At 41.3% G+C, this 11,866-nt stretch overlaps 1 protein-coding gene across 1 annotated transcript in view; it reads right to left on the bottom strand.

Moving 5' to 3' along the window:
* Positions 1 to 9,756, bottom strand: part of LAS1L (LAS1 like ribosome biogenesis factor) — a 21,059-nt gene extending 11,303 nt beyond the window's left edge. The window contains exons 1-8 of the mRNA XM_042886472.1: positions 9,560 to 9,756; positions 8,826 to 8,951; positions 8,570 to 8,639; positions 6,793 to 6,874; positions 5,431 to 5,628; positions 4,353 to 4,399; positions 2,884 to 2,993; positions 348 to 433 (exon numbers count right to left, since the gene is read on the bottom strand). Coding sequence (XP_042742406.1) covers positions 348 to 433; positions 2,884 to 2,993; positions 4,353 to 4,399; positions 5,431 to 5,628; positions 6,793 to 6,874; positions 8,570 to 8,639; positions 8,826 to 8,951; positions 9,560 to 9,756 — 916 coding nt within the window. The remainder of the gene's footprint in view (positions 1 to 347; positions 434 to 2,883; positions 2,994 to 4,352; positions 4,400 to 5,430; positions 5,629 to 6,792; positions 6,875 to 8,569; positions 8,640 to 8,825; positions 8,952 to 9,559) is intronic.
* Between the last annotated feature and the right edge of the window lie 2,110 nt (positions 9,757 to 11,866).

Below are 11,866 nucleotides of genomic sequence, written 5' to 3'. Positions count from 1 at the left end.
ATATATATATATATATATATATATATATATATCAGGTTCATAGCTTCAGTGTAGAAAAGCAACTAGAGAAAGCTGATTAAATAAGTAACTATTTTGGATATGGGCAAAGAAGCAAGCAGCATTCAGTGCTGAAGAGTTGTGCTTCCATAACAAAGATTTATGTAAAAGAAATGGCTAGATACATCCATAAAGGGGTCTATAGAAAAGCTCAAAGATGTTTAAGGTCACAGACAAAAAAATTATGCAGAGAATTACAGATCTCAATATAATGATGAAAAAGAACAGAACTGATTGTAATATTGGCTATGTGCTTTTTACACAAGTCACATGGTTCCCAAAACACTCACCTTCATACTTTATATTTAACATCTTCAGACAATCTGTTGTTGGAATGAGAAAGCCATCACTGAGAAGAACTTCAGCCACTGTCTCCCTAGAACAATCACAAAGTCTAATTGATACCATTTAGTCCTTCACATATCAAAACACCACTTGCACCAGTTCTGTAACATCTTCATAAGCCAAATATAACTGTGGTGAAGTAGCTTGTTTTAAAGCATTAAAACCTGCTGGTTTTGTGTTGGATATGTCCCAGTGAAACTTGGAAAGATGTCCTGGTTTCAGCTGGGATATTTTGGCTCCAGAGGAAAAACAATGTTGAAAACACACCAGTGTTTCTAATTACTGTTGAGCAGTGCTGTACAGAGCCAATGACATTTCAGTTACTCAGCTTCTTGTACTGTTGCACCTATGAGGAGAGCTGCAGAGGCACAAAATTTGGGAGGGTACAGAACCAGGACAGATGACCTAAAATGATCAAAGGGATACTCCATTCCATACCACAGCATGCAAATAAAACACTATACATATGAAAACAGGGGGGAAGTTGGTCAAGCAGCCTGTGCTACTCGAGGACTAGCTGAGCAACAGTTGGTGGGTGGTAAGCGATTCCTTGTGCATCAATTATTTTGTGTACATATTTTACTATAACTACTATCCTTTTTCCCTCCTCTTTTTTACTATCTAGGTAAATAGTAAATAGTTTATCTCAACACTCAAGTTCTTTGTCTTTTTTTCTGATTCTCTCCCTCATACCATCAGTGTATTTATGTTGCCGTGTAAGTATCAGTGGAATCTCATATGAGAGAGTCTCAATTTCAGTACAGCTGATATGCTGTTACTAACAAACAGAAGCGGTACACATAAGAATCCTTCTGGTAGCTGCTTTTAATCATTCTGAGGTCTGAAAGAAAACGTGTACATGGTTACAAAAAACTTGAACATAGGCACAGCTTTCCACTGACTATAAACAGATCAGCTTGTGTTCTTTACAACTTGCACCTGGATGCTGGAATAAAAATAGCTTAAGCAGGCGCTCAAGGATGAAGTATGGGAGCAAGAGAAATCTTATGGTTTGCTCTAGCAGCTTGAGGCTTTCAAACAGCTTTTATATCCCCCTCCATATGAGTGTACTTATTTTCCTGAATGTACATCATGCTCAGGCAGCTCAAATTGCTCATACTGGAATTTAGCATTTGTCAGTAATGACATGCACTATACGAGCTTATACGAAGCACTTAAATGCTTTGTTCAGATGCAATATGTCATTTGAACTGCTACCACTCTGAGAAGTACAGTGCAAGTCTTTCAGCAGCAGAGGACTTCAATAGGAAATTTGTAATTTACAGCTATCCCAAAATATTTTGGTAAGTAGGTCTTTCTGAAATACAGGAAAAATCAAATCCTTTGATCTGAATTACCAGCTTGGAAGGACACAGGCATACACACTGCAAAACCAACATTGAAGTACTTTAACTACTCAGCCACACTAGCAGTTTTCCCAAATAAAAGATCTACACGCAGGTGTTTTTTGCTGATATAAACAGAAGCCATTCATCAACACATTACCACACAGATTTTTTCCAAGCTAGAGGTGGAGTTGAGGTTGGGACGTTACTTTTCAACTGCTCTGTGCATCTGCCAGACTAAAGCTTTTGTACAAACAGTCACGCATAAAAGCCTGCCAAATTCTAGTTACACCACCCTGAACAGAACAACATTCCACTGGAGTAGATTCAAGCAGCTTAAAGACATGTCTAAATTCAAGCCTGTTAAATCATTACAGAGGTGCAAAACTAATTGCAGGAAAGCAAACTTGCTTGCAGACTGGCCAGATAACACCACAAGCAGGCCAACACAGATTCCTCCCAGCACACCGCTCTCAGAAGTATTTGTTATTTGCTGGAGAGCATCCTTCAGAAGTGAGGAACCAGCCTTACCAGCAGAGAAGCTATTTATCACAAGCTGTGACAACTTCTAGCACAACACCTGATAGATTCTTAAATTAACCAGCAGCTTGTATGACATACATGTTCACATTAAAAGCATTATGAGTTACAGCTCAAATTTAAACTTGACTGTCTCTCCCCTCTAAAGATACACTAATTGTGTTTCTCAGAGTGGGACAGAAACTCCACGCAATTTTATACAGCAATAATAAAGTGTCAACATCCTGGGTCCCAGAGGCCCTATAGTGGAGGGAAGACTGTAAAGTATGGAAGAGGCAAATACTGCTGTGCAATTTTGAAAAATCCTGTGATATCGAAGTCTACATAGGGCTCTCAGGAGAGCTTTTGAATGATGAAGATGCTGACACACCTCAGGGTCAGAACAGCTAAAGACACAGAACACATCGCATGCCTTTAAGACCCGCATGCACAGGAAACATTCATTATGAGAGATTAATAACTTTGTGCTCAAAGGCTTTGAGGCAATCAACAAATTGCTTAAGGAACAGCTGAACAACACAGTGAACAGGTAGTGAGAAAGGTCTGCAGGTGCAGCTTCACACTCTTCCATCTCAGTTAATTTTCAGAGACATACCTGTTCTCCTGCATTAAGTCTTTGATCTGAGCCAGAATCCAGTCCACTTCTGAAGAAGAATTAGACCACAGTTCTCGAGACTTTGAAACAGACTGGACTGCCTGCATAACCTGAGCAAAGGAAAAATCCAGGCATTAACGGGAGCCTGCACTGACCCTAATTACAAAAGCTCTCCCATTCCTATGCCTTAACAGCTCAGTGAGGTGGATTCACCTTAGTTGTGGCCTCCAAAACAGTCCTATTTTTGGATCTTACTGTTGCCTCCATTTCACTTCCAGAAAACAATTAATATGGAACTCCTAACTATAACCTTCGCTCACTACACATTCTTCTCTTCCTTCCAGTTGGAAGGACCCACAAAAAATAAGGCAAGAAACAAGGCTGTTGAACAGCACACACACACACACACACACAGTCAGAACAGTTAACTGGTAGGGCTTTAACAAATATTTTACTAGAATATAGATCCACTCTAATAACAAGCAATATATCACATCCATGAATACAAGGCAATAGCAGTACAGAAAGCAGCTTATCTGGATTGAATTAATAAATTAACATGTATTAGAGACTAAAGCAAGGGCTTGGAACTTAATACTGCTTGTTGTAACTTGTGTTGCCTTCAGGTCTTGTGTTTTCTTAACAGTTGTAAACGGGATAGAGAGAAACTGACATTATCTAAGCCCATAGACCACACTTAGAATTTGCTTCAGAAAGCTTTAGTCATTAAACACTCCTGAGAGCACTGACTTGTTAGAAGCTGAAATCAAATACCTCTAAGTACAATTTTGATTGCAACTGTTTTTTCTTGTAAATGCCCTAACCTACCTAGAGCTAGGGAAGTGTGAAGAAAAAAGCTAGAAAGAAGAATGCAGAAAGTTTTATAATTTGGAGTTTCAAGAATAAAGCAAAACACAGGTTTCCTTCTTCTACACCATCTCTCTTCTACTCTGCTACCTCACATTAACCATAAAACAAAGCATCCTGAGAAAATTATCTAAAAACCTAAAAACAAAATACCTTTGAATTTGTGTAAGCAGTCATTTGTTTCCCTGCCCAGTAACAGAAAGGAAGTTTCCCCTTCTTCGTCAAGAATAAGGGAGAGGCCCAATACACACTTATAGTTTTGCTGCTAACTAAGCTATATTACAAATATACTTTATTACATGTCTTTGAAGTGAGATGTATGAAGGAAAACATGAGCCTACCACAACAAAAAAGTTACATAAAGGAAAAGGAATAAGAATCCAGCAGCAGTTTGACTACAATAATGCTCTCCATTCTGATCTCATAGTTGAGCACGGAATATTTGAAGATCAAACAACTGAAACAGAGGGGATGAATAATCAACAACCACAAGGATCCCATTAGAATCCTATACTGAGGTATTCAAAAAGCAGGCGAGAAAGAGCACCTCTAAAACACGTTCCCATCCAAATAAAGGGAGAAGCAGACCAGGCTATGCTTACCTGAAACTGCTCATTTTTGTAGGATATCAACACATCTCTGACTTTTTCTAGAAATAAACATATATATACACACACTTAAAACAGGGAATGGGTCAACAATACAGAGCTTTGTCAAGCATAGGTCATAGGTAAGCTGTTTAGCTCTGCAAATGCATGCTCAAGGAAGACATCAGTGGAATGAAATCATAAATCCTGGGACAGAAAATACTGAAGACTTCTACCCAACTCCCAACAATTTCCAGACCTTCCTAGTACTGCAAATTTTGGTCTAGGAGTTCAGTATTTTATCATTAGCAGTGGCCAAAGAGAAGTAGATAAACACAGTCAGCTTCAAAAATTCCTTGAACAAATCAGTCTAGGAAAAAAACATGTGTCTGAACATGAACTGCCTGTAGGAACATAAGTCACCTCAAATCCACCATGACATGATTGCGGCTACTCACAAACCTACCATAGCCTGATGTATTAAAATCCTGCACCACCTCAATGAAGTCCCTCCTCCATCTCTGGGACCACTGACTATCCCTGAATTAGCACTGTCTCCCAGAACACATCAACAGTTGGGTATCACGGACACCTGCTATCAGGATGCCAACCACACGATTAAACTTCAGATGCATTTTAACTGTTAGACTGATAGATCATTGCCATTCCATTTATTTTAAACTTATAGACCAGCAGGTCTACTATAACATTGTGTTTCTCTTACTCAGCAGTTTGGGGTACAGTGTTCTTTCTCTTGCCTAGAGTAGACAGGGAGAAGAAAAAACACCACAAGCTTGCATCTCATCCAAACAAAACTGTGGCTGTTACAACACTAGAACTAACTTTCACAGCATTCAGTCTTAAACCACCATATTTTAACTGCTGCTACTGATTACAACATTGCTTATTCAGTGTCATAGAACTTAAATCACCCTAAAATCTACTAAGGCCCAAACAGTAATCCCAAAATATGAGCTAAGGTACAACTTTAGCCACTGTACAGCCTAGAAGATGACACTTCAAAATGCTCTGCCAGCACAGGTTAAAGATTTAATTTTTTTCCAAATTTTTTCATTGCTTCATGGACACCTACCATGGAATTCCTTATGTTTCTGACAGACCTCATGCTGTGGGGTTTGAATCTCCCATGTGTCACTACCCAACTCTGTGTTTGCCTCCATCTCTTCCTGTTCCTCTTCCTCATCTTCCTCTTCACTTTCCTCACACAAATTATTGCCCAACTGACGGCTCCAATATGTCTTTCGTAGCCAGTCCAGCACAACATCACAGCCTACAGGAGAATATAAAACATTCTCTTCTCAGTGACATTTACTTTTTTTTTGTGGCACATTGCTAACTTGCATTGTGATTAGAAATACTGCTAACAAGTTATGAATCTGAAATCACATACAACTCCGTTAATAAAAATATGAATGAATTAAAAAAAAAAAGCTTCAAGCCCCATAAATCCTCGTAACACCTACAACACCTTGCTTCAGTCAAGCAAGGCCAAATTTAAGCGGAAACTAAGTTCACACAGCAACATTCTGGTGAGAAGATGAGTCAATTCTTCAATATCTCAATGATCAACACAGTATCTATAGCAACGTCACTTTTTTGTATAGATATTACAGTAACCATACATTAGATAGAACAAAAAACTAACAACTCTTTTATCCCACCACTATTTCACTGGTCAACTCAACTTAAAGACAGTGCTGAATATGATTAATCTGGCTTCTCAGTGCTGAACTCCAAATTCCCAGGAATTGTTTCAAGCACTATGAGCTGGTAATTTGCTCAGGCTTGCAATACTGCTTGCAATTCTGCATTTCCCCTAAATTCATTTAACAGTCTCATGTACATCCAAACCCTTAGGAAAAGCATATACCTCCTTCACTGACATGGACTTCATGTGCTGTTAGAAACAATAGCAGCAAACTACTATTTCCAGTATTTTTTTCCAAGTGTCTCAGAATACCTGCCCTGTGATGCACCTCTGCGTGGAGCCAGCAAAGTAGAATAACATCTGCAGTGGCACAGCCCACTTACCATTTTCATCAAATGGCATATCATTTCTTTCCATATGAGGAAGAGGACTTTCAGTCCTTTCTGAAAGCCTAACACTGACTATCTCCCAAGAACTGGGACTCTGCCTCAGCACTGCCAGCAGCAGAAGACAATGGAGAGTGAAGAGCAACATTTCCTTCCTAGTTTTCCTGCCTGTTCTCCACCAAGCATACTTCAGCTACCCTCACAAAGTACACTCCCCTAGCTGTTTCGCATTACAATTCTCCCTTCCAGGTTGAGCCCACAGCCTGCTAGGCAGAGTCTCAGTAGAGATGGTTGTTCTCCTCAGAGCTCCCCATCTGCCTGCTGGTGAGGGTACCATGTGACAGACATCATTAGATATGACTGGAAAGGCCTATCCATAATGCCCATAGGCAGTACTCACCCTTGCGGCACAGAGCCAAGCGGGGCAGCTTCCCATGAGTCAGCTCATGACGGAGGTCCACAACCCAAATAGGGATATCCACCTGCAAGAGCAGTCACAGACATCACCACAAAGCTGCAAGGAATCACGCTAAATCCAAATACAGCCCCACAAAGCCACAGATAACCTCTTACTGGGTGGGAATAGCACTTCTGAGCCACCTCAGCATGGCACTTCCCAGCTTCCCCCATCAACAGTGGGAAAAGATCCCTCCTCTGATTCTCCGCCCTCCTTTAACCTAGAAACCATAGAGATGTGATTTTACAATTTAAGTTCTCCCACTTTTCCTGTAAAAACAACTGCCTCTCCAGACAGAAGTACAGTGTAGAGCTGTATAATATACTATAATGCCATAACAGGATAATAACACGTGGGTGGTAAAGTCTTCAGCTACAGCAAATAAGAATGAACCCACACAGGGCAGCCACAGAAATAAAGGAAAAGAGCTACTTAACTTCAAAAGGACTCAGGTGGGCAGGAATCTCCAGCAAGAAGTACCCTCACCTCCAGGGCCAATTCTTAAATAACATCAGAGAAGGGGTGGAGCCTGGCTCCATCCCTTCCAGTCACTCAGCTACACCACATACATGTGAGCTCCCCTGGGTTGGCCCTACCATCCCACCAGGTGCTCCATCATTGTTTAAAACTGTAACTTAGCATTTCCACTACATATATTAAGTCAGTTTTTATTTAAATTAATTAAACAAGCTAGACAGTATTTGTATATGAAACACAACCATACTATTTAATTTTTTTCTTATAGCTATCTGACTATTAAAGACACCTATCAGTAAGTCTGATCACTGGTAGAAGGTGAGTAGAAGTATCTTCCTTAAAAGAAAAAAAAAAAAAAAAGAAAAATCCACAGTTACTTACTCCCATGCAGGAGTTCCTAACAAGGTTACATCTACAGCAAGTTTCAAATACCATTTGTTTTTCATATTCAAAGCTTTCTGTTTCAAGTCAGAAATGATGGTCAGTACAGCAAGCATTAAAAGGACTCAAATTACTACTACAATTACATATTGAATCTTTTCTTCTTTGTATTGAACTAGACAAACTCACCAAAAACAACTGAGACTAGCAAGACAAAAATAAACCACCTAAAAATACAACAAAGCACTTTTAATATAACCTTCGTTCTTAATAACTGAATTTAGACAGAGCTCTTTTTCATTATTGTAATAATAAAACCAAATAACATACCTGTACGGTAGCATCATTTACATCTAAATCAAGACTTTCAATAAAACTTCAAAGTTCATCAACTCTCTTTAAGGCTTTTATAGCAGAAATGCTAAGCCATATCTGAAAGCAGTAATGGAGCACATGCTGGGAAGGCAGGGCCAGCCCAGGTGTATGCAATGTACCTGAGTAACAAGAAGGGGTGGAGCCAGGATCTACTCTTTCCCAGCCCTCATTTAAGGGTTGGCAGAGGAGGTAAGGGTATCTTAGTAGATATCCTTGTCTATCTCAGGTTTGTTTGTTTGTTTTTTGTGTGGTTTTTTTTTGTTTGTTTGTTTTTTATAAAGGTGAGTAGTTGTGGGTTTTTCCTTCCTTTGTATTTACATTTATAACTGTTATTTTTGCTGTACTTTCTCATTATATTACTTCTTTACTGCTAGAATAAACTAGACTTTATATCTTAAAGAAAAAAATAATCTACTATTCTTAATACAAAACATGTATATTCTTTCTCTATGCATGGGTTACTGATTAACTTTCTTTAGATATTTACCTCTATAGCTAGTTTTCTCAGAGGAACACTGACCATTTTCTGTTTTCTTTCTGTGATCAAGTTGACAAATCTGCATGTAGGTGATAGAAAAGATAATGTTTATGGAGAGCAGTAGAGAAACTTAGAATCCATCACACAAATTCCCCACAAACTGTATAAAGCTAGAGATCCAGAGATCTGAAGTCAAACTACTCAAGTGAAAAATGTAACTTGTACTAATCTTTTTCTTACAGAATAAAGGCCTTCAGAGTCCTACCTTACAAGAGCCAGTCCATATGAGAGAATAAGCTCATGTGATCTCAATTTGCCAGATGAATCTAGGACCTTGCAACGAATCAGTTCAGCAGTGCAATCTACTGCAAGAGGCATTTTAGGGCCATACCTAGAGAAGAAAAAAAAAAAAAGCAATCTTATAAGACTATACCACTGTTCCCATCCTCCCAAAAAAGGGTTTGTTTTTGTAACGCATTTCATGTTTTTTAACACCAGGAAGCCTAAAGGTATGCATATAGAAAGACAGCAAGATTCCTTCCTGAATGCTTTACTGTCAGTGGTGTTTATGTTGCTACTCCTACACGCATTGAATCACCTCTTATATACCAGGTATGTATTCTCACAGCATGAAATTGCAGTGACTGGACTGGACTCCTTTATGGAGGTATAGGGTGAACACAAATGGAATGAGATGATGTGGGGTCCTGAGATGCACTCAGACAGTACAGTCTCAACGGAAACAAGTCTACGAAGCGGAGGGCATGCAGGGCTTCTGCCTTCCCTGGCACCTACAGACCGAATATCACAGCACGATCCATGCGTGCCTGGAAGCTCCAGCAAGAAGGCGCCCTGCAGGACGCAGCCCCTGCGACGTGCACGCAACCGCAGCCTCCCTTACGGACACGGCACACGAGGCCGGGACCAGCCAGGCGCAGAGCCGGCACAGTAGGCTTCATGCTCACAGAAAGCAGCTCTCCGCCGGAACGCAGCCCGTACCGGCTCTTCCAGGCCGACACCCGATCCAGCGCCTCCTGCTGCAGCCGGCTGTCTCCACAATACAGCCCCACCATCACCTGGTCCCATTCCGCCCTTCCCCTCCACGCCACTACAGTTCGCAGCGGCTTCAGCCGCTTACGGCTGGGGGAAAAGGACCGCCGGCCGCAGCGCCACGCCGCCCCGCCGCTGCCAGCCATGGCGCGGCTCCCGCCCGTCCTCCGCGCTGAGCTTCCGCTCCTGCGGGCGGCGCTTCCGGGCGAGGCGAGGCGGGGCTGTGGGTGCGTCCTGCTGGGGCTGACGGACCTGAGAAGGCTGGGCAGCGCTCGAGACTGTGCGCGCCAAGCTTTCCGTTGGCCCTTCTTTCTTTCCTTTTGGAGGAAAGTGGTGAGCGCGAGAGTCGTCATTTCTGCAGCCGACTTCCATCCGGGATCGGAGGAGAAACAAGCCTTGGCACGAGGATGACTTCTAAAATTGAGGAACTACATCAGCACCTCATTCGGCGCCATCAGAAAAGGCTGGAAGCTGTGACTTGGTTGCACACTCATTACAGTGAAGAATTACTGCCTGTCCGCTACATGGACAATCCCATTGCTTGAGTGAGGCTTGCCTCAGTTCCCCTGCAGTCAGTGTAAAACTCCTGGTAACTTCCCTGAGTGCAGGATTAAGCACAACGAGTACAGGCTGCAGATGTTGCTCTGTTCTTGCAGATATGCAGTGATTCTGAGCAGTCAGAAAATCTGTGCAAGCACAAAGCAGTGCAACATACTGTAGCATCCTTTATGCGTTTTTAGGAACTAAGCTGCGTGGCCTTGCAGAATCGCATGCCTCAAACATCTACAGCTGTGATCTGACTGCCAAAGTTCTTCTTTAATAGGAGTGCTGAGATGGTTAGTTATGTAATGAACTACTGTAGGACCAAACATTTCCACTGCCCTGTAAATACCTGTAGGACAGCCTTAGAAGAAGAAAATCTGGGATTTTGAGAAATACAAGAGGCACAGCTGGCATCTTGCTGTTGGCTGAAGCAGAATAACAAAGTGTAGCCAGAGAAATTGAACTTTTGGGGTAGAAATAATCAACTGATAACCAGTGCCTCATAGCCCAGGCATAAGAAGGCATTTCAACTGTGGAGTTAAGTGGTAGTTAAATATCTGGCTTATCTTTGAAAAACCTTTTCACTCTTTCAGGGTTAAGGTAATAAGATATGGAGAGGTGGGCTGCTTTCCCCATTTTAGGAGGTGATCTGTAGTATTCATCATAGGCTATAATCCCACTTTGAGAATTTATGTCAAATCCTGTTGGGGGGGGTTGATGGAGAGGTTTACAAGTTACTGGCTGCAAATTTAGGAAGTGCTTCAGTGTTTGTTGTCTGCAGTGCTTATCTCTGTGTTCAGCCACCCCCTCTGGTGTGCATCCATCTTTCAGTAGATGTTCCGTAGGAGATGTTTTCTGCATTTGAGGAGATCAGCTTTCAGTGCTGCCCCCAGGAGGGGGTGCTCTCTGAGCGTGTACTGCAGAGTCATTTCTGCACAGGAAGCTCACTGTGAATGTCAGAATGGGACATTTCTGTGCAATGTAACTCCGTGTGGGTCCTAATGTACCTCCTGTCACATCAGTTAGTGTCTGCTCTTATTTGTCATGAAACTAGTATTTACAGCTGCGACGTTAAGGCAAAGCTAGTGTGAAATTGTAGTTCTGCTGGATCTGCACTTGCTGAGAACTTGGCACTGGGCTTAACGATTGGATTGAATGTATATCTGAAGACCAGCTCAAAGAAAACTGCATGGAGTTAAGTTTCAGCGTCTTGTACGTGGTCTGGGTAATGTAGGTGTTACGTTGTTCTTGAAGAAATAGTCTGGTTTCATGTAAGTTAAAATGCTATATATAGCAGGAGAATAATGACTTAAAAAAACACAATTAGCTTAGAGAATAGACCAGTGAATAACAATTCCATTCAGAGAATGGACATCCAGCCGATTTACAAAGTGCTGAAGTCAGAAATCTTTGTGCTGCATACTGGAATTGTCTTTTTTTGAAGTTTGTTCAGTCAGAAGATACTTCGGATAAACAGCATTCTGCATGTTAGTAATATATAAATCATAAAATTATCTCAGCTCTAGGCCTAGGAATTTGAAGGTTTGGAGAATTGACTTCTTAGGAATGAGAGTGATTATTAAAAATCCATTTAAGTAATAATTGTCATTTGTGGGGGGAAAAAGAAGGCAACTTGTGACTGTCTTGTAGGAGACTCAGAAGCCTTTAGGGCTGCCCTAATCCATAGAGTGTGCTTCAGCTGTGCCACAAAGC

This window comes from Lagopus leucura, unplaced genomic scaffold (genome assembly GCF_019238085.1).
Source record: "Lagopus leucura isolate 7727_CA_CO unplaced genomic scaffold, USGS_WTPT01 Super-Scaffold_100057, whole genome shotgun sequence".
NCBI lineage: Eukaryota > Metazoa > Chordata > Aves > Galliformes > Phasianidae > Lagopus > Lagopus leucura.
Note: the sequence above shows the minus strand (reverse complement) of the source record. Positions and strands in the feature narration are given on the sequence as shown.